Source organism: Neoarius graeffei, chromosome 19 (genome assembly GCF_027579695.1).
Source record: "Neoarius graeffei isolate fNeoGra1 chromosome 19, fNeoGra1.pri, whole genome shotgun sequence".
Taxonomy (NCBI): domain Eukaryota; kingdom Metazoa; phylum Chordata; class Actinopteri; order Siluriformes; family Ariidae; genus Neoarius; species Neoarius graeffei.
The window spans coordinates 34,347,321-34,371,205 of record NC_083587.1 but is presented as its reverse complement, the minus strand read 5'-3'; the positions used below and the strand labels follow the sequence as shown (position 1 = coordinate 34,371,205).

At 40.1% G+C, this 23,885-nt stretch overlaps 1 protein-coding gene across 1 annotated transcript in view; it reads left to right on the top strand.

Annotated features, from left to right (window-relative positions):
* The window catches only part of LOC132867605 (contactin-associated protein-like 2), a 386,791-nt gene that overhangs the window by 58,125 nt on the left and 304,781 nt on the right, over positions 1 to 23,885 (top strand). Inside the window, exons 4-7 of the mRNA XM_060900588.1 lie at positions 12,612 to 12,759; positions 16,273 to 16,476; positions 19,770 to 19,954; positions 21,527 to 21,670. Coding sequence (XP_060756571.1) covers positions 12,612 to 12,759; positions 16,273 to 16,476; positions 19,770 to 19,954; positions 21,527 to 21,670 — 681 coding nt within the window. The remainder of the gene's footprint in view (positions 1 to 12,611; positions 12,760 to 16,272; positions 16,477 to 19,769; positions 19,955 to 21,526; positions 21,671 to 23,885) is intronic.

Genomic DNA, 23,885 nt, shown 5'->3' with positions numbered 1-23,885 from the left:
TGACTCATTACATTATTTTCCTTTTTCACTTTCCCATGCAATGACCTACTATGCAGACCAACATTAATTTTGTCGCAGTGTATAGGTTGTACGGTACTCTTTTTCTCTTTATTCTCTGGCCCATAAATACTCAGCACTCACTAGCTTACAGTCCTTTATCTAGCCACTCCAGGTAGACGATAAAGCGGTATCCACAGGTGTTATTCAAATTCCACGCGACCTGTCTCACTACAGGCTTTTCAACTCTGCCCAAGACATAATCACAAAAAAACATTTTATAATTATTCCCAAAATATCATCACCCTTAAGGCCTGCTTGACAAAATGGAGCAAAGATTTGCATGCAAATTTTCAGTATGGACAACTAGAGCTGTGCAATATATCGTATTTTTATCGCGATATCGATATTGGTGTCAAACGATATCAAAATTCATAATATCGATATGAAACGATTTTTTGTCATTTGTCGAAAGGGACGTGCACAATATTTCTACAATGGCAATAAAACAACAATAACATTGACGTGACAGTAAGGTAAAACGAACCCTTCTGTCCCCTAAGGCACACCGTAGCCTTGCATACGTCATCCATTCTACTCCCGCGATATCTCCGCAACAGTAAAAAATCAATTCTTCTGTTTTCATACGTGTCGGGTGATTTGATATATTGATTTGTTAATATGTTGTTTGATTTGCTTGCTAATAGTTATAATAATACAATTAACATATTTACGTCATATTTTTGGATGTGGGACTGGGTAATGTAAAAATGGCATCTACGGAAGAAAACAAGCACAACAATATTAGCACATATCCAGCTTGCTAGCTGTGTTAGATGTGTTAAACCGTGTGGATTTAAGTGGAATAATTGCGAGTCGTCCTGTGGTCAAGGCAGCGTTTTAAGGTAAGGCAATTTGGTTATTAATGTTGCCCGCCGCGGCATGTTTACTTGGGTTCATTTGATTTTGACTTGTGCATCTGCAGCTCGCATCATGCTTTGAAGTAGGTTCTGCTAAGGACGGGTTTATTGCGCGATGTAGACGGACTCAGATGTAATTACATTGTTTTTAAAATTCCGTGCGCTTAAAACGGTGTCCCCCTGCTAATCATGTAGCCCTAATCATGTGTTGCTTTTACTTTTCGAGTGAAATATCTCTGCAAATGGTATTTCAATGCTGACATGCCAAAAAGATAGCGGAGTCCACATTTGGAAGATGAAGGAAGAGAAGCCTGATGCTTGAAAATAGATCGCTTAATCCACAACGCATATCTGTATTTGAGACATAACCTGCAACTAGTGGGGATGTTTTGGAATGACTGTGCATGGGGTGTTTTTGGCCACAGAACACTAACCCACAGTAGCAGGAGGACTACTGGGTTCGTGGATTTTGTCTGTTGACTGAGCGAAGCATGGTGTTTGCCTTGTGCCATTTCACGTAGCATCTAGCCGCAGTGCCACCTACACTTTCAGGGAATGTTTACATGCCGCTGAGCTATTTTCATGCATGTTAATTCTTAAGGACTTGTCTCTATATTGTGCGTGTTCACACACGGACTGGCCATCGGGAGTAGCGGGAGTTTTCCCGGTGGTTCAGCGTGGGCCGGCGGAGAAAAAAACAAAACAGTTGCGCGCTGGCCTTTAATATGATAAGCAATGTTAACAGTTTCTTTAAGAAACTGTTAACATTGTTTATTACAGTTGCGCGCTGGCCTTTAATATGATAAGCAATGTTAATAGTTTCTTAAAGAAACTGTTAACATGAGCTACAGGAAAAAAAAAAAAAGTTGCGCGCTGGCCTTTAATATGATAAGCAATGTTAACAGTTTCTTTACTATTATAAGAAACTGTTAACATTGCTTATCATATTAAAGGCCAGCGCGCAACTTTTTTTTTTTTCCTCCGCCGGCCCACAAACTCCCGCTACTCCCAATGGCCAGTCCGTGTGTGTGCGTGTTTTAATGTTGGTGTCTTAACAACACACAAGCTTACGTTGTAGCGTGTGTGTGTGTGAGAGAGAGATTTTATCCTTGGCTGGCTACGAGCCAGTGTGGACGTTACGCAGTAATCACTGGTAATAGCAGCGCTGGCTCCATCCTCTGTGATCGGAAATGTTGAGTGAGGAGAACGTGAGCCCTGTGCAGGCGATAGGACCTATGCAAAGTACGCGCTTGCACAGTAAATAGTTTAAGTAAAAGGCGTTTCAGGGTACAACGGGAAGGGTTGACAGGTAGCCTATGAGGCCTGTACTATAAAAATGTGGCCCGGTGCCTCAGGTGTTGATGATCAGGGCTTTAAAAAAAGGTGTGTAAATATCGTTTTAAAAATCGCGATATCGATATTTACTGAAAAAATCGTGATATTGATTTTTTCCAATATCGAGCAGCCCTATGGACAACTCTGTTCATGTTTCTTATTATTCAAAAAACATATATTTTTTGTCAGACCAGATAATCTGGTCTCTGAGCCGCTAAAGTTTACACACAGCCACAAGCAAGCATCCGTGATGACGTCACAAGAGCCGACTCCCTACTGCTGGTGTTGGCACCGCGAGGCTATATGGCTCCTCTGATTCACACACAAAGCTTCCCACTATGGATGACCCAGAAATGATCTGTACAAATACTTTCACAACCACACAACTAATTTGAATTTCTCTGTAGTGAACCCTGTAGTGATGTTCAGTATTTGCCAAACTTGATTCCTCTTAGTGCTACCCAGAGCAAACACTGCCCTGCCACCCAGCTATCTGATTAAAATCAAAAAATGTAATGGCATCAGCAGACATTCACATCAGCCTTTACCCTGATAAGTCAGCCAAGCAGAAAAAAACATCGAATCAAAGGAAGCTGGAGACTGAACCTCTCTAAAAGTTTGACTCTTCATGGAGCTCGGCCCAAGGCACACCAAACACGTGAGCACAAATGCAGACATACATTTTCAACTCAAAAGCCCAGATTGTAAAGCATGTTCTACAGCCTGTTCACTAATTTGGAGAAATTTAAACTTCTAACAGCTGGACTTGCAGACAGAAACATTTGTACAGAACATTAATTTACTTTGAAAAAAAAGTGCAAACTGCTTACCTAAATATGGCCAGCCATGTTCGATGCAAAGTCTCTAGAAATCAGAACAGCTATTAAGTTATCTGACCAAAATCATGTCGGGATCACCAAATTAATGTCATGGAAGTCTGAACCTCAAAAGTAGCCAAAAATACACTTAAACGAAATAAGTCACCTTGAAGGGCTTTTCTTGTATAAAACAATTATCCAGGATACACATGCAAGTCTCAACTTTCACCAGTAATTTTTAAACTCTGTTCTGCTATGAGGGACCCACCCCTAGAACAGCCCCAAAACAAAATGGTGGCCCCTATTAAAATTATTGTAAAAGGACTTTTCTTTGTTTGCACACAGACTTCTGATTGGCTGCCTTATGCAGGCTTCCCATTGGTTAAAGCACACCTTCTGCTGAATTTGAAATAAAATGGACCCACTCGTATTTCCGACCATATACTCCAAGCAGTATAAATACTGTCTATCTCTCGGTTTAATTCAATACATACAACCACAATCATGGGGAAGACTGCTGACTTGACAGTTGTCCAGAAGACGATCCTTGACACCCTTCACAAGGAAAGTAAACCACAGAAGGTCATTGCTGAAAAGGCTGGCTGAAAAAGGCGCACAAGCAACAGGGATGACCGCAGCCTTGAAAGAATTGTCAAGAAAAGTTGATTCAAGAACTTGGGAGAGCTTCACAAGGAGTGGACTGAGGCTGGTGTCAGTGCAACAAGAGCCACCACGCACAGACGTCTTCAGGAAAGGGGCTACAACTGGCACATTCCTAATATCAAGTCACTCTTGAACCAGAGACAACATCAGAATCGTCTTACCTGGGCTAAGGAGAGAAAGAACTGGACTGTTATTCAGTGGCCCAAAGTCCTCTTTTCAGATGAAAGTAAATTTTGCATTTCATTTGGAAATTGAGGTCCTACAGTCTGGAGGAAGAGCAGAGAAGCACAGAATCCAAGGTGTTTGAAGTCCCGTGTGAAGTTTCCACAGTCTGTGATGATTTGGGGTGCCATGTCATCTGCTGGTGTTGGTCCACTGTGTTTTGTTAACTCAGCCATATACCAGGAGATTTTAGAGCACTTCATGCTTAAGCAAAAGTTAACATAGCAACAATATATTAAAACTATGGTAATGAAATTATAATCTGTGTGAAAGAAATATAATTATTTTAGCACTTATTCAATTCATATCTTTGCCATATCAGTGTATCCCAGAGATATGCTATGTTTCCTATTAAAATGACTGTGATTGGGGTGTCGTGGCTCAGGTGGATAAGGCACCATACCATAAATCCAGGGACCCGGGTTTGATTCCGGCCCGAGGTCATTTCCCGAGCCCTCTCTCCCGCTCATTTCCTGTCTCTACACTGTCCTATCCAATAATAAAGGTAAAAAAATATCTAAATAAAATGACTGTGATAATTACAAACAGGACATTTCATGCAGTGGCCTTTGATTCAGTCAGTAGAGTGAGTCTGTGGGAGATCATAGCCAAGTTTTGATATCCAGAACGCTTCATCACTATGATACACCAGTTCCATGATGGCATGGCCACCCATGTACAGGATGATGGAGAAACATCAGAAGCCTTCTTAGTGACACCTGGTGTGAAGCAGGACTGTGTTCTAGCGCTGACACTATTTAGCATCACATTCTCTGCTATGCATCATGGAAGGCGTCAGGATGCTTTCCATGACAGTGAGGAAGTGATAGTTATCAGGTACAGGACAAGACGGGAAGCTCTTCGCTCAGCGTTCACTGCAAGCAGTAACAAAAGTGAAATAGACACTCATCCAAGACTTCCTTTTTGCTGATGACTGTGCTTTCAATGCCACCAGTGAAAAATGTGCTCACTGATGTGGACAAGTTCACATACCGGGGTAGCACCCTGTCATGTCAAGTCAACATTGATGAGGAAGTCAAGTGTGAAATTGCCAAGGCCAGCTGTGCCTTGGGGGGCCGCCAACCAAATGTTTGGGAGTGAAGGGATATCAGCCTCAGCACCAAGTTCAAGGTCTCCCAGGCCGTAGTCATCATTATACTCCTTCATGCCTGCAACAAATTGACTGTACACAGCGGACATGTTGAGCCTCTTCCATACAACCCGTCTCCACAGGCTGATGAAAATCAAATGGCAGGATCACATCCTCCACATGATTCTCACCTGTGCCAACATGCCCATTATACACACCCTCCTCAAGAAGGCACAGACAAGATGGGCTAGACATGTCCTGCACATGAATGATCAGCACATCCCCAAGGTGCTTCTATATGGTGAGCTAGCACATGGCAAGCGTCAAGTTGGACGTCCCAAGCTCCGCTTCAAAGACAACCTTCAGGCCACCCTTAAAAGCCTTGAAATTCCTGTTAATACCTGGGAAAAGCTTGGCCAAGCTCAACCATCATTACACAGATTGATCAGCAGAGGCGCCAAGTCAACTGAACAGCATTGTGGAGCTGTTCAAATTCTAGCTTCACTTATATTTGCAAAATACAATGAAGTTGGTCAGTAAAACTATTGAAAATCTTTTCTTTGTACTTTTCTCAGTTAAATAAAGGTTCACATGAATTAACAAATCAGATCTTTTTTTATTTTTACTGCATTTTGGAAAAGCGCACTGTCTCTGGTAACTGGCTGTCTGAAAGACATATGGAGACACGCATTAATGTGGTAATCTGTGGTTGGTAGAAGAGAGCAACTGGACTTGCTTGAAAAGTCTTGAAGACGTTTCGCCTCTCGTCCGAAAGGCATCATCATCATCAGCATCATCATCGGACGAGAGGCGAAACGTCTTCAAGACTTTTCAAGCAAGTCCAGTTGCTCTCTTCTACCAACCACAGATTACTATGTACCTGGACGACTGAGTATCTTCACAGATATGCATTAATGTGGTGTAACTCATCACATGTTACCTGCTGGTTCAACCTGACTCCTCGCCATTCACAGCCAATGCTCAACCACACCCTTACTGCTACAGTGACTTATTTCCATCAGGAAGTGTGCTGTTAGTTAATATGTTGCATGTCAGTTGGTATGGTGATCATCAGTGAATCATTTGTTCATTATCTGTAGCCGCTTTATCCTGTTCTACAGGGTCGCAGGCAAGCTGGAGCCTATCCCAGCTGACTACGGGTGAAAGGCGGGGTACACCCTGGACAAGTCGCCAGGTCATCACAGGGCTGACACATAGACACAGACAACCATTCACACTCACATTCACACCTACGGTCAATTTAGAGTCACCAGTTAACCTAACCTGCATGTCTTTGGACTGTGGGGGAAACCGGAGCACCTGGAGGAAACCCACACAGACACGGGGAGAACATGCAAACTCCACACAGAAAGGCCCTCGCCGGCCACGGGGCTCGAACCCAGACCTTCTTGCTGTGAGGCAACAGCGCTAACCACTACATCACCGTGCCGCCCCTGAATCATTTGTTGTTCCCCAAAATTAAAACACCACAGTTACTCTCAAATGGCAAACACTGACTCAGCATACTGTACCGTATGCAATGAAAAAGGTTAAAGCACTACTTATCAGAGTACTTCTGGGCTCCCTCTTAGAGTTTTGGCTGCTCTTGTTTAGATTCTTTTAAAATAAATCTCAGCATTTGTGCTTTTTTATGTTTAATTAAAGTATGTTTAGATATGTTTAAAAGTAAAGCATATTTTACAGGTTAAAAGAAATTACATCTAGGGTATATAATGGTTTATTATACACAGGCTGAATGATCCCATACCCAGCTTTAATGTCTTCAGCGCTCTTGATGAATTAGAAATGATGAGAATGATCCAAACACACACGTCCCGCACTACCTCATCTTAACAGCTGCTAGTTTGTTTATACTGCTTATTTCATGTTTACCTGCTATACCTCAAGTGCCCTTGACTGTTTGGTTATTTGAACCAATTTGTGTGTGTGTGTATATATGTATATATATATATATATATGAGTGTTTAGTCTATGTCTAGTTCATATCTAGAGTGTTTATACTGTTTATATTGTCTGTTTGAGTGTTTAGTCTGTGTGTAGTTCTTATCTAGTGTTTACACTGTTTATATTGTCTGAGTGTTTAGTCTATGTCTAGTTCTTATCTAGTGTTTATACTGTTTATTTATACTGTTTATATGGTTTGAGTGTTTAGTCTATGTCTAGTTCCTATCTAGAGTGTTTATACTGTTTATATTGTTTGTTTTTTTTCAATTATTCTATTTTTATTTATTGCATTGCCTGTTTGCACCGTGGGTCAGAGAGGACTGATATTTCATCTGTGCTGTATGTCGAGCATGTATAGCATATTTGACAATAAAGTTGACTTGACTTGACAAAAATATATAATACCCACACTGGCCCTGCTAAGACAACATATTAAATTATTGATTAAAACAAATCAGAGTATACACTGATCAGCAATAACATTAAAACTACCTGCGTAATATTGTGTAGATCCCCTGTGTGCCACCAAAACAGATCTGACCCATTGCAGCATGGAGTCCACAAGACCTGAAGTATTCTGTGGTATCTAGCATCAAGACATTAGCAGCAGATCATTTAAGTCTGGTAAATTGCGAGGTGTGGCCTCCATGGATTAGACTTGTTTGTCCAGCATATCCCATACATATCCGATTGGATTGAGATCTGTGGAATTTGGAGGCCAAGTCAACACCTTGAACATATTCCTGAAACCATTCCTGAACAATTTTTCTAGTGTGGCAGGGCACATGTTTAGGTACATGGTACATGTTAAAGTAACATTCACATGAATACCAGGACATAAGGTATCCCAGCAGAACATTGCCCAGAGCAGAGGTCACCAACCCGTCGATCGCGATCGACCTCGGAGGCTTTCCCAGTCGATCTTGGAGGATGAGGAAAGAAATTGGAAGATTATACAGAAATACACTGCAGTATATCTGATTGGCGTTCATATTACATGTCTTCCGATAGGCCCACTACAGCTTTCCCCCTCTGTGTCGCAGGGTTCTTTTTTTTAACTCCTGCTGCTTACGTCTTGCATCTCTGAGCGTCGTCACCATGGTGATAGCCTCGCAATACAGTTCAGGGTTCTCCACGAGGAGTTTTAGAGGTGCAGGCCACCCCCCTTTCTGTGATTCCCGCCCCCATTTAATTTCTGCCACCCCTTTACAAAAGGAAGCATGATATTGCCTATAAAACCATGAGGATATAACCTGGCTGTCAGTGTTACTGTAGCTCTTGAAGTGTTTCCGCGGAGTGGTGGATCGGACTCGAGCCTGGCATGAACTGCTCCGACACGCTATAATGACACCAATCTATCACCAGCCAATCAGGAGACTTAATCAAATGCATCCCCCGCCCACCAATCTATCACCAGCCAATCAGGAGACTTAATCAAACGCATCCCCTGCCCACTCGTGTCCGCGTCTGAGACGTTGAATTTTCACAGAAGGAGGGAAGAAATTGACTGGGGTAAGACTGTGTGATAAATTAACGAACGAATAAGAGAGGAATTTCAACATATAGGGCTCAAGTTTGTTACCGTTAAATAAGCATTGCTTGTACGGTAACGTTATGTTGTTACAAGGCACTCACTGACCGTGTTCAGTCACAGCCATCACATTGACTTGAGTTGCGTGATGAACTGTAACCTCTGTAGCATGACAGCAGTCATTGGTAGTAGTATCACTGCAAGTTCATACCAGTATTTGTCTTTATTGTGTAGGTATGGTTAAAGAAAATCAGTTCATGTTGAATTGAAGTTGTCATTTTGTCACTTAAGTTACAATTTGTGATATATCATCACTGTTGTGTTGTAATTTCAGTTGACAATTTCCATTTTATGTTGCTGTGAAATTAATTAATTTAGTGTTACAATGCAAACAAGACAGTGCAACTGATGTTAACAGTTCAGCTTTCTCATTACAATATTATTAGTTGATATTAATAACAATCTGAGTCATTGGTGGTTCATTCATTCTGCTCACTACAGATATAGGCCTATATATTTTTTGTGTATAGTTAATTTCCATTGTATGTTGTACTGAAATTAAGTAATTTAGTCAGCTCTCACAAGAAATTAAAAAGTTGGACCAGGGTCTTAAATCTTATTCAGTTAAAATTAGGCTAAATAAAAAGCCTCAACTTGAAACAGTCTAGTCTGGATTTCTTTTTCTGTCAACGCTTCAAGGGGTAGATCTTGCTTGCCATCTAGGCAGAGGTTAGGGATCTCTGGCATAAAAAGGTTGGTGACCACTGGCCCAGAGTATCACACTGCCTCTGCCGGCTTGCCTTCTTCCCATAGTTCATCCTGGTGCTATCTCTTCCCCAGGTAAGCTGTCCACATGATGTAAAAAAAAAAAAAGAGAACCCATGATTCATCTTACCAGGCCACCTTCTTCCAATGTGCCATGGTCCAGTTCTGATGCTCATGTGACCATTGTAGCCACTTTCAGCAGTGGACAGAGTTTGCAGCTATGCAGTTCCATACACAGCAAGTGTGTTCTAATGCCTTTCTATCAGGCTAGCCTTCACTCCCCATGAGCATCAATGAGCCTTGGCTAGCCATTACCCTGCCACCAGTTCACAAGGTTGTCCTTCCATGGACTGCTGTCGGTAGGTACTAACCATTGCATATTGGGAACGCCCCACAAGGCCTGCCATTTTGGAGGTGCTCTGACAGTCATCTAGCCATCACAAATTGGCCCTTGTCAAAGTCGCTCAAATCCTTAAAGTAGATACACAGAACCTTTATTTTTTAAAAAATTTCTGAGTGGATAGTATCTCCATCCTTGACTCTTGTATGCTGCATAAATGGGAATAAAAAATATATTTTTGAGAGTTAAAATCGACTGCAAAGTTGGCATTTGAGCTGCCCCACTGAGCTAGCTATGCCTGAGTGCGTGACGTCACTGCGTTAACCGGTTTTAAGGCCGAGGCCTTTGACAGCTATAGACCAAAGTCATATAAATAAAAATTTATGGTGAAAGTAAGAAATACCATTACCGACTTGCTCAACTAAGACTGATTTGACTTCATTGATTGTGGGTTGACTCTCATTAAAACAGGATAGGTGTTATAACTTATGCAACATACATGTACATGCATGCATTTTCACTGATAAAACGTAAAAGGCTAATTAAATAATCAGATGAACTGAGACAATCGCATTCTGAAGCAAATTAGATAATCTTATACTGGTAACTTAAATGGGACATTCCACCAAATGGGTGCCATTTGCTTGCTGTACCACTCCCAAATTAAACTTAATTTGTTATATCTTTTCAACACTGATTATAATAACACACATATTTAACTATTCAAAATATGTATTGGTCAACCTCAGGCTACGTTATTTATTTTTTTACAAGGTTTGGAAGTCAAAGATGGCTGCATACTCTTTATATGAGTAACAGGACTGAAAGTAACAGGACTGGGTTTTTAGCCTAGGATTAGCTAATACATGGAATTAAGCCACATGGCGTCATCACTAATAGCATGACCACACTTAGCACATTCTAGTGATTTACCAAAAATCTGTATTTTTAAAATAAATATCATCTAAGAAATAATTTAAGTAACAGGACAGTATGTTGATATTGACCTTATCAGTCAAAGTAAAAAAATCATCAAATATACAGAAAAGTAAATGAGAGAGCTAACTTTTGGTCTTCCCATGGCCTTCAGAAGACACAACTGATGTAACTTCCTGTTGAGCATGTGATTTATGGAATGTTCCAAATTTTTCAGATGGGGTAATATGTTTGGGTAACAGGACTGAGTGAAAACCCAAGGACACGACTAAAATGTGTATTTTAACTAAGATATTGTGGATTTCTTATGAAAAAAATATATTTAAACCATGGATAGGATATGGAGTCACACAACAGTGCAAAAGAAATACTGTTTCTGAAGGATTTTAATCATAATATTTCATAGTTAAGTATAAAGTTAGAGTGCAGGGACAGGTAACACATGCTATTTTTCAGTGTTTTAGGTAGTTTTTATTAATCCTTACAATTATATATCTTAAATTTGACATCAGATCAATGTGCAGGATATTCTGCGTAATAAGGAAATGTATTTTAAAGTACATTTTTATGTGCATTTATACATATAATTTTCTAGGGACGGAAATGGTACCGATTCGGTGGAATGGCTCAAATACACACCAATACAAGTTACATGTATTAATCTAAATGCAGGTAAACAGTGTGTTGTTTTTGTTTGTTTTTTTATCCAAATGAGAGTCGGCGCTTACCCGTCTGTGTTCTCGCCTCTTGAAGGCGGACCTTGTGGCCGATTGGTTTTGAAACAGTCTGACTTTCAGTTGTTCAAACAATCTGACTTTCAGTTGTTCGTTCAGTTCTCCATTCATTCACTTCTTCTATGTAAGGGTGAGATGGCAGCAATATCCAGTGAAGAAATCAGACGGCTGGTCCACTCATTCTCTCCATACTGTGTATTCCGCCATTACTGCTCGGCTCAGACAATTACTAAACGGGATGTCACTGGTTTTAGCAACAACCGTGGGGAGGTCACTGCCCAAGTGATATGTCCCGTCCCATTCCGTCCTGGGTTTTAGCAACAACCCTCGGCTCACTCCGGGAGGACTGGTGCAGCTGAACTCACTTTAAAATAAATAAATAAATAAATACTTTTTCTTGTTTTATTTTTCTTTAATTGTTGGGACTGCACCCTCTTTCATACAGGCTTATAGTCAACGCTCTTCAACAGATCAGAGGTTTCATACGAGTCTTCAGTAGAATGTGCAGAGGAGCCGCCCAATGTGTCCGTGAATTTCTCGCAAAACGCGTCCAAATCTTTGCAGTTTGAACATTCTTGGGCTATGAATGCAACATAAATCCACCTTCTGTCGTGTTGCTGCACCGGCCAAAAACACATCTACATGGCATGGTGATAAATTAGCTCAAAATGAAGGATCGGAGTTGCAGTCACCTCTGTGTTTTAATATAGCGTAAGTGGCGATGAGACCGATAGACTTCCTTTAGTGACGTTACGGACGTCAAGGTCATCCACTCAGACCGCTACCTATATAAATCACTTTAATTGTAAAAATTACTATATTAGATTTATTGTTAATGCTTAAAACTATTCCTGTGCCATTCTTGTGGTCTCAAGGCATTTATAAACAAAAGTGAGGCCATGGCTCTGTGTATATGCTTTAAGCTTGCCCATTTTTCTTGCTTTCACCTCATCAACTTCAAGAACTGTCTGCTGCCTAATATATCCCACCTCTTGACAGGTGCCATTGTAATGAGATAACTTATATTAATCACTTCACCTGTCACTTTTTAATGTTATGGCTGATTTAATGTATGTTTTAACCTCTTGGGCTTTAGATTAAGATGGTTCTTACTTTACCAAATAACACACTCTGGCCATCCAATGTCAATTCCAGAACTTGAGGTGAAGGAACCCATTCTGCATTGTGGATTTGACTTACTTTTTGTACCCTGCATTCTTTCAATACAAAAACTAGTTCCACTGGGATATTTATACGCAGCTATGACTGAAATGTATTTGATTCTTTCTTTGCAGGTGTTTACAGGAAACTCCAACACAGAGAGCGTAGTCCGTCACGATCTGCAGCACAGCATCGTGGCCCGATATCTACGCTTCATCCCTCTGGGCTGGAGTGAAGAAGGTCAGATTGGTCTGCGGATAGAAATCTATGGCTGCTCATATTGTGAGTTCAGACTCTCTCAGGACACACTCCATGCTTTCTCAATGTGTACTCTGTATTCAAACTTCACATATCCCACTGACTTGAAAATCAATGGAATAAAGCCAGCTCTCATCTAGAATAATTCAGAATTGTGTAAAGATGAATTTTAAATTGGTATCTAATGTTGTGCTTTTTCCATAATGAAGTGATTCATATTTAAATAGAAGTACTGTATATACACTGCTGTACAAAAATACATAAAATCTATAGAAAAATTACTATGACTCAATTAAATCTAACATTATGTACTCTTGTTATTAAACCTGAAAGGATAGTGGTGAACCGTTAACTTTGCAGAAAAATTGTGGTCAGGAACAAATCTTGACTGAGGGTGTTCAGCACTTAAATGCTTCGTGAAGTTGAATCATAAAAGAAAATTGAAAGTAAAACTCATTGCTGTGTTTCATCATGAAAGTAAGATCATTTCCACACAGACAATATGACGAGAACTCACAGGATTGGGACTAAACAGCTGTGTGGCCATAAGAATACCACTTGTTAGTGAGGGTATTTGGAAGAAAAGGCTTCAATTTCCTAGGGACCATAAAGATTGGATTCTGGAGCAATGGACAAAGGTCATGTGGTCTGATTTGGATTCCAGATTTATCCTATTACAGAGCAATGGGGGTAACAGGGTAAGGAGGGGAAGTGCATGAAGTGATGCACCCCATCATGCATAGTGGCCACTGTACAAGCCTCTGGAAGCAGTGTTATGATCTGGGGTTCCTTTAGTCAAGCAAGATCTCCTGGAGCTGGCTGCTTACCATTTCATCAGGGCTTCCTTGAGGAGGATTATACCTACTACTTCAGTGTGTCATGCATTCTCTCTCTCATGATGAGACTACATAATAGAGCTCTTTCGTGTCTCAAGCTGAGTTCTTGATTTTGTTTTGATGCAGATGTTTCTGTAATCATGTTGTTACCACTGAATGGGTGACACCCAGTGTTAGCAGAACTCCATTGGTCAGCACCAGTTGCAAACCGTTACTATTAGAGCTGGGACTTCAGCTCAGCCAAAACTTAGCCAAAGCAACAGGGCAAAGGATTTTGCAAGGAATTAGCAGCAGGCTGCTACATAGCTCCATTGTGTGTAATTGTCAATGTTGATTTGAAAAGTAACTAAGTAAATTACATAGGGAAATGAATACTTAAGTATGAGTGAAAAATACTATGGCGAGCATACATAGAAGAAGAGACTGGAGACAGAAATCTTAGTTTCTCAGTCTGTGCTACTTGCTCTTGATAGCACTGGCTTGACCACTTTATTAGCATTCGCTAACACTACTGATGAACGCTACACCAGCTGGAAGGTTATATCACTGCAGCGCTGACGGCGCCGACTTGCGGTTAAGCTAGCATTGGCCTTCAAGAATGCCTAGGGCAATAAACTTTTGGTCCGTCCTAGTATAAATCAAATTCTGATTGGTTAATTCATCCGTCACTTCCTACATAAGCATACACTGCCATGGGCTTCTGTTCTGACAGTGAAGTCTGAACCAATGAGTGAGCCAGCTCTAAACTCTTCTCAGCCTAGAGGCAACAAACAAAAAAGTTATCCAGTTAGAATATTTTCAGGACAGTAACCCTTTCTTTTCTGAAGCAAATTTGATAGAAAATGAGGCCAAATTAGAAGAGAATAAGTATAATCAAATTATGAAAGAATGAAAGAAATTAAATATAACATTTGAAATGCTGATATGTTTGGACCTTCTCTGAAGGCCTAGAAGGCCCTGATGGTTCCCCTCTGGTCAGCACATTTCCAGGTGGATCCAAACAGGCCTTCAGGACAACAGTAATAGTGTGAATAGTTAGGCTGCTTGCTATACATCACCCTGTTGACAGTCCCATACTACCTGTTTCCTCTTCCCATGACAAGTCTGAGGGGTTGGACATTGGGAGTATGATTTTTACCAAATTGAATAAGACTGCTCTAAAATTAAAGCCTGTGAGTGTGACTCATTAAAGGGGAACAGAGGACAATATATAGAGTAAATATAACAACAAAACACACATTAACGAACCTTATTCAAGACTTACAAAAGTTTTTTGTTCTAAGGTTGGAAAGTTATAGTGTTTTGAAAGTAGCTCGAGCAAACTATTTCCGCAGTTTGAACAGCCCGCCATGATATTAATTTTATCCAATCAGAATGCACGTTCATTTTCTCTGCGTAACACTCATGACGTATGTATGTGCCCAGTTGTGTTGGCTCATTGAGGTTGGGAATAGCACGTGTGAAATACCTGTTTCTGCCTCTTGCGACGATTTCGCAAGTCCACGGGTGGCGCCTATCTCATTACAGCAAATAAATTCTGCTGGACTCGTGAGCAACTCCACGTTACATTTTCCGCACGAGCACCACGCCGTGTCACCTGCACGCAGACGCTCTGCCCCACGCTCGCCATGCCCATGGTCAGCATCAGTCTCATCCTCGCCGTCATCCGAGCTTTCTTCTCTTATTTCATCACCGGAGTTGAGAGTACCTCTCCTAGGTTCAAACTGGTACCCTTCTAAGCCATAGCCTGCTTGCAGTGTGTCTTGCGGGATCTCTTTGTATGATTTGACAGAGCTGTCGCTTTCACTTGATGCGCCCGACGCCATGATTACACGCTTATCTCCTCTATTTCGGAGAGTTCCACTAGTGCAGTGGGTAGCGCTGACGTCACGATCTTTTAAAAATGGCGACTCTTGTGCGGTTTAGCGTATAAAGTATTATATTTACAATTACCAAGATATTTTGTTGTTTTCTAGTATATAAATTTGATAGAATACTTAAGAATACGTTACTTTGTCACATCAGCAACTGTATATATTATATTTGGTACCCCTTTAATCAAGTACTGACACTCTCATCCCGCTAGTTTGCTCATTTCTGTGGTTGTTCACGCTGTCTTTCTCTCTGTCACTCTCTCTACTCTCTGTTCAGGAATGAGAGCACTTCATGTTAATGTCATTGCATGATCAACACAAGCATTTTCATTTTAATAAGGCATTAATTAAATCCAACCAGTCACTCTGTAATGAATATGGAATTGCTTGTGTCTCCTTTAAGTTTTTTGAAGACCAGATTTGAAGAACAGGGTTGATTTGCAGCTCTTTAAAATAAAAGAAAGTTGTTTACGTCTTGAGCTTTTAATGCAATGATACAGGCCTAATACAAAGAGCCTTCATGGAATTTAGTATTGACTGATGAATAATATATATACTGTATACCTCAGAGGTAAATAAAGGTCTGAATTCACACATGCTTTGATCTGGGTAAGGCATCAGTGCAGCAATGTTTTGCTCCTCACCTCATTACCTGCAGTTAAACTATGAATCTTAGCTCTGTTTTGACCTCAACCGCTTCCCACAGTGCAATTCACTGAAAGCCAGTGGGATAATCAGCCATGTCTGAAAAAATTTTATCCAACTTTATTTTATGCATACCCTCCCTCCTTCCTTCCCTCCCTCTCTCTCTCTCTGTCTGTGTGTAGGGGCTGATGTGATTCACTTTGATGGCCAAGGCATAATCTCCTACCGATTCAAGATGAAGAAGATGAAGATCCTGAAGGATGTGATAGCACTGAAATTTAAGACAGGCGAAAGTGATGGAGTGATCTTGCATGGTGAGGGTCAACAAGGTGATTACATCACCCTGGAGCTGAGGAAAGGAAGGTTGCTGCTTCAGATAAACCTTGGTATGACTTCCCTCTCATCACCCATCATCACTACCCGAATCTACAAGTCTATCACTCATAATGAGCATTGACAGATCACACTGGTCTATGTGTTTGTGATGATGCCAATTTAGTACTAGTACTAATATTTATTTTATTTCACTCATGTCAGAATATCTGGCATTTCTTTTTATAAGAGCGATATTCAGCATGAATTGATACACAAACCATATGGCATATCAGAAACCTACAGATTGCAAAACTTTTATGCACAAAACCACATAATAACAAAACAACAATGCTTTGTTGTGCAGAACACATTTTATATCAATAAAGCTTTAAATGTCATTGTTAGAAAGTGAAGTGTCCATAACTGTCATTTTAAGGCAAGGCAAGCTATTGAAATGTCTTGGTGACTAGCAATTCCAGATAGATTCAAAAGGGCTAGTGTGCTGATTTCGACACTGAACACTGGATTCAAATATGGTTCTAAAAGAGAGTTTGCTGCTGTTAGCCAGTTTAGGTTGTACTGTATACAGCAGGTTGAAATCGCAAAATATAAAATAATAATAGTAGTAGTAGTATAACAGTAGTTTTGACTTTCAAAAGGAAGAATAATATAAAAAATAATAAAATATATAAGAATGTAGTTATATAAGAAACATTTGACCAGAAAACCAGGTGGTGCCAAAGACGTTAAGAAATTCATTGAAAACAGGACCCCGCTTGTATGGAAAAGTGGAAATAGGTGGTGTTTGAAAGTTTGTGAACAATTTAGTATTTTCTATATTTCTGCACAAATATGACCTAAAACAACAACAACAAACTTTCACACAAGTCCTGAAAATAGATAAAAAGAACCCAATTAAACAAATAAGGCAAAAATATTTTACTTGGTCATTTATTTATTAATGATTTTACAGAACCTGATTGGCAGCATGGTGGCGCAGTGGTTATCACTGTTGCCTCGTAACAAGAAAGTTCCAGATTTGAACCTCATGGCCGACGGGGGGCTTTCTTTGTGGAATTTGCATGTTCTCCTCATGTTTGCCTGAGTTTCCTCTGGGTGCTGCAGTTTTCTTCTACAGTAAAGACGTGCAGATTAGGTAAAAAAAAAAAAAAATTACCCAGCCACTGGGGTTGCACAAGCCAGTGCATACTCAGTGTCAGTCCTAAGCCTGGATAGATTGGGCAGGGTTGCGTCAGGAAGGGCATCCGGTGTAAAACCTATGCCAAATCAAATGTGTGGATCACGATGATCTGCTATGGTGACTCCTAATGGGAGCAGCCAAAAGAAGAAGATGATTTTATATATCCTGATTTCATATTAGTGAGTGGCAAAAGTATATGAACCTTTGCTTTCAGTATCTGGTATTGAACACCTTGTGCAGCAATAACTGCAACGAAACATTTTTCGTAACTGTCGATCAGTCCTGCACAAAGGCTTGGAGGAAGTTTAGCCCATTCTTGTGTACAGAACAGCTTCAACTCTAGGATTTTGGTGGTTTTCCTCACATGAACTGCTCACACAATATTTCTAATGCGTTAAGGTCAGGACTTTGACTTGACCATTCCCAAACATTAATTTCATTCTTCTTTAACCATTTCTTGATAGAATTTGAACTATTGACCTGTGTACTCAAGGTCATTGTCATGCTGCATGACCCATTGTCTTTTGAGATTCAATTCATATTTTCCTTTGGAATTTGCTGGAATAATTCAGAATTCATTCTTCCATTAATGATGGTAAGTTGACCTGGCCTAGATACAACAACACAGGCCCAAAACATGACACTACCACCTTTATGTTTCACAAATGGGATATGATTCTTATGCTGGAATATAGTGTTTGCCTTTCTCCAAACATAATGCTTCTCATTTAAACCAAAAAGTTCTGTTTTGGTCTCATCTATCCACATTTTTTTTTCCAATAGCCTTCTACCTTGTCTTGTTCATTTTGGAGAAGAGTAGCTTTCCCCTTGTAACCCAGGTAGTATCATGGTCTGCCATGTATACCATTGTTGTTCAGTCTTCTCCTGATGGTGGACTCATGAACGTTAGCCAATGTGAGAGAGACCTTTAGTTGCTTAGAAGTTACCTTGAGTTCCTTTGTGATCTCACAGACTATTACATACCTTGCTCTTGGAGCTTTTGTTGTTTCACCCCTCCTGGAGAGGGAAACAGTGGTTTGAATTACCTTCATCTGTCTTGGATTGGATTGACGGAATCCAAACTATTTACAGATTGTTTTATAATACTTTTCACCCTGATGAGCATCAACATCTCTTTTTCTGACGTCCTCAGAAATCTTGTTTAGTTATGCCATGATACACTTCCATAGGCAAGTGTTGTGAAGATCAGACTTTGATAGATCCTTGTTCTTTAACCCATTGACGCCTGAAACGCCTGCAAAAAAACGTCTGCAAATGCCTAAGCCAGTTTTTAGAAAAGGTCCTCATCTGCCTGAGGGTTTTCTGAAATAAAAATAATTAATTGAAAACGCCTATGAAAAATTCAATATCTCAGCCTCTGAAGCACATAAAGACATGAAATAAGTTGCATTTAAAAGATAAAATTCTCTGCTTTTATTGGATCATGCTCATTCAGCATTAACACTAACACATTTTTATTAAAAAAAAAAAATCTGGCATGCGTCTTGAAAATAATGACAAATCAACAATGCTGCGTTATGCAGCAACCAGCATTTGGAGCAATGTTGCGTTATGCAACAACCGGCGCTAGGGGCAATGTTGCGCGACGCAGCATCCGGCGTCAATGGGTTAAATAAAACAGGGCAACCACTCACAGCTAATTGTCATCCCATTGATTGAAAACACCCAACTCTAATTTCACCTTCAAATTAATTTCTAATCCTAGAGGTTCACATACATTTTGCCACTTTTACATGATATGTAACATTGGATCATTTTCCTCAGTAAATATTACATTAATTGAATTTAACAGACCCACTTATCCAGAATGACATACAACATATCCAGAGTAGCCTGGGATCATATGCCTTGCTCAAGGGCATTTCAGCCATTCCTACTAGTCCAGGGACTCAAACCAGCAACCTTTTGGTCCCAAAGCCACATCTCTAACCATTAGGCCATGGCTTCCCATAAATAACCAAGTATTTTTTTTCTTGTTTGCTTAATTGGGTTATCTTCATCTACTTTTAGGACTTGTTTGAAAATATGATGTTTAAAATTATATTTATGCAGAAATATAGAAAATTCTAAAAGGTTCACAAAGTTTCAAGCACCACTGTATGTGTATTTTCTCAGATATTGTAGTGTAAACCTGTTTTGCAGGCAGCAACCAGTACGGTTCCATCCTGGGTCACACATCTGTGAGCAGTGGCAGCTTGCTGGATGATCATCACTGGCACTCGGTTGTGATTGAACGCTACCGGAGAAATGTTAACTTTACCCTGGATCAGCACACTCGGCACTTTCGTACCAATGGCGAGTTCGACCACCTCGACCTTGACTATGAGGCAAGAGATAATTGTTTTTCATGGACATCAAGTATATTGCTTCAGGTTTTTATTTTGCATTTATCACTAAATACAGCAGAGAAGGGAATCATTTAGATGTTTTACTCTGTGAGTACCAGAATAGTGTTTTTAAAACCAAAACAGGTGTAAGTTATGGTGGCCTGTAAATGCAAATCTGCAAAACCAGGAAACATAATCACAAAGCACAGGCTTATATTTCTTCTTATTGTAAACACCTGCCAGTACTGAATTTCCCAGTTTTTCCGACTGACGTGTGCTGATCTCCAACTGTTCAGTAACAACCATGTGATGTTCAGAAATGACCTACCCTTTCCATTATCAGTTAAATTTGATGCGTGTCTGATTTTGCTGTTGCATTTTTGTTTTGTTAATGTGTTTTGCACTTACTATCTACTTGAGGAAGAGTGTAAAATGTAGCGTCATAAGGCTCGTGCTTATGGATTAACTCCAGTAGATGCTGCTAGGATTTGCATTTGCTTCTTAACATGCTGTTAATACACATTAAGAATGTGAGGCAGGATGTTAATGTGATCACACAGCATTAATGTGTTGTCTAATGAGATGTATAGAAAATTGATTTGAAACACGAAAGTGATAGTTTAAAGCGATAGCTCATGTAGGCTACTGGGCAGAGCTCTGGTGCTCATAGCACTGATTCTATTCATTAATTCACTGATTGATATATGGACCATATCAAAAAAGGTATTAATCCAAATTCATAAAAATTATGAATTAATTAAATTTAATTTGATTTGCTGTTTAATCACTATTTAGTTCACTAATAAATAGTGCAATTTCATTTCAGCTTTGTCTAATGGCGTGCATTTGACATTAGAGTCATAAAATTTATTTGATTTAATTGTTATTAACTATAACAATAGACTTACACGTTGCTCTGAATTTTACACCACTACACACTTTTTTAAAGATATATCTGTACTGTACACTATTAATTACACTGTATTATACTGTATATTGTATTAATTCACATGTAAATGAATTTGGATGACAGTGCTTCAATGCCACCTCATATCTCCAAGGTCCCTGGTTTGTTCCCGAATTCATGTTAATGTTTATGTAGAGTTACACTGTTCTCACAGTTCATTTTTCATTTCCTCACACTTCCCAAAACCATGCTTGTAGTTGGATTGGATACTTTGAATTGCCCCTAGGTATGAATGTGTATGCATAGTAACCTGCATTGGACTGACAGCTCATTTGGGATATTTTGGGATCAGCTCCAGATCCATTGTCATCCTGATCAAGATAAAGCAGCTATTGGTGAAGAATAAATGAATCTAAAACCAGTGGGTCGTCCTTAATCAGTAATAGTACCACTGGTTAAATACCTAGCCACTGGCTAGAATTTAAAGCCCAAAGAGGCACCGTTGGCCCTTAATCCTCAGCTGCTTAGCTGTATGCTGGATTGGATTCTGTCCCATTTGATCTCACTTTAGTGTTTAATGTTTGCTCCAGATATTTGAGCTCACGTGTTTAAAAAAAAAACACCAACTTTTTTTTTTTACTGAAAAGCCTTATTTTCACATGCAGTTGAGTTTTGGAGGAATACCCTACTCAGGCAAACCTGTCTCAGGAGGCCAGAGAAATTTCATAGGCTGCATGGAGAGCATCAACTACAATGGAGAAAATATTACTGACTTGGCCAGAAGAAAGAAGTTGGATACCTCTCGCTTTGTGAGTTAGTCTTACATACATACTTTATTTCCATCTTCATTTCTCATTGTCAAGTATGCAGGCAACAGATGGGTGTAGATGCAGTAAAGAGTATTTATTCAGGCAACCAGGCATTCAAATCCAAAAGATGAGGCAAAAGCATGGACAGGCAAGGTTCAAGCAAGGCTCAAACAGGATATCAGAAGCAAAGGCTAAAGAAAATCATCCCAGGGAAAGAGGGGAGGTTGATAATCACAGTACACATTAGAATGGCATTCAGCAGGTGACAGAGGGATGCAAAGAGTTCTGGGCATATTCAGCCCATAGCAGGAATTGTGCCCAGTCCCCCAATACTCTGCACAAAAGACTTGGAGGAAACACCTGATCTCTTGCTTGGCTCTTTCCACTTGTCCGTTTGACTGCAGGTGACAACCAGATGTTGAGCTTACTGAAGTGCTCAGTTTGTCCATGAATCTGAACTAAAGACTTGATGTAAACTGTGAATCACAATCACTGACTATATCTTCTGGGATGCCAAAGCATCAAAACACATGAGTAAATATTAATTCTGCTGTTTCAAATGTTGTGGGTATGCCAGGTAGAGGGATAAGTCATAGAGACTTGGAGAATCAATTGATGATTACCATGATTACTGTGTTACCTTGTGATTTAGGAAGATCTGTGAAAAAAATGTATGGCTATATGAGACCAATGACCAAGGTTTGGGAAATAGCATGAGTTTACCCATAAAGAAGCGCATGAGGCACCTTAGACTGCATGCACTGAGCAGGAGAAGATGTAACAGTTGATGTCCATTACATATTGGGCCACCAGTTTTGTTTAGAAGTTGGTAGGTGCATTGGCTGCCGGGACGCCCAATGGCAGGAGTAGTGGGAACATGGGCACAGTTAGTAGGGCAATCAGCCTGACCAAGACATGGCAGAGTTTGCGCAAGTTATAGGTCAATTTCCCAGGTGAGGGTTTCTACAAAGCAGGCTGGAGGGATAATAGGCTCTGGATCCTGATCTGGAGCTGTGGATGGGTAAATATTGGACAGAGTCAGCTTTTGTGTTCTTGGAGCCAGGCCTGTAGGCTATGTTGAACTGAAATTGTGTGAAGAAGAGGGCCCAGTGGGCTTGATGTGGATTCAGTCATTTAGCAGTCTTGAGATACTCCAGATTTTTGTGATCTGTGAAAATATTAAATGGATAATTAGCTCCCTCCAATCAGTGTTGTCACTCCTCCAGCACCATTTTGACAGCCAAAAGCTCCCAGTTACCAGTATCATAGTTCTGTTCTGTGGGAGTGAGTTTCTTGGAGTAGAAAGCTACAGGATGCAGTTTGGGCTTCTTTGCCAAAATGCTGAGGTAACACTGCTCCAACTCCAGACCCTGATGCATCAACTTCTACAACAAAAGGCTTTGTGGGATCTGTGTTTCAGAATGAGAGCAGACATGAATGCTGTCTTGAGTTGGGAGAAGGTTTTTTCAGCAGCTTGGTTCCAGTGGAGGTGCTTAGGACCTTTTTTGAGCAGGACAGTGAATGGAGTGACAATGGAGCTAAATCCTCTTATAATGGTGCGTTCATGTGCTATGGGAATTATGGTAAATACCAAACGCCGACATGGAAAGCACACATGAACGCCCCCTCTTGTGGTATTTTCCACTGGGCAACTCGTAGAAAATTTTGATACACGAGTTGCCGAGATGAGATGAACTTTAACCTTTTCAACATGGCGGCGAGCAGTACAAGACTAGCTTATGAACCAAGAAAGAAGTGTTTTTCACCTACAGAAAGCTGACTCTCACCTTTTAAACGAGTCATGTTATGTATATTATATTATTATAATATGTATATTATAGCCTAATACAAAATATTCTGTGGCTGTCCAAAGAACGCCAACAATGATCTAGATACTGGCTACTCTCATTGTGGCTACAGCCAAATTTCCAAAAACTGCGTGGCATTCAATGTGTTAAGAAAATCTCTACTTGTCATGATCAGGAAATATTCAGCATTATTTACCTTTTGACTTTTGATAACTCATATTCCTGCTGCAGCTGATGAACAAGGCAATCTATAATTGTTTTAGCCAAATAACAGGCCTGATTCTGAATCTGGTCCACCATCTTTAATTTGTCAACAACAACAAAAGCATGTGAACACAACACACTGGTAAATACCACTTCCCAACTGGAAAATATCATCTTCCCATAGCACATGAACGCAGCATAAA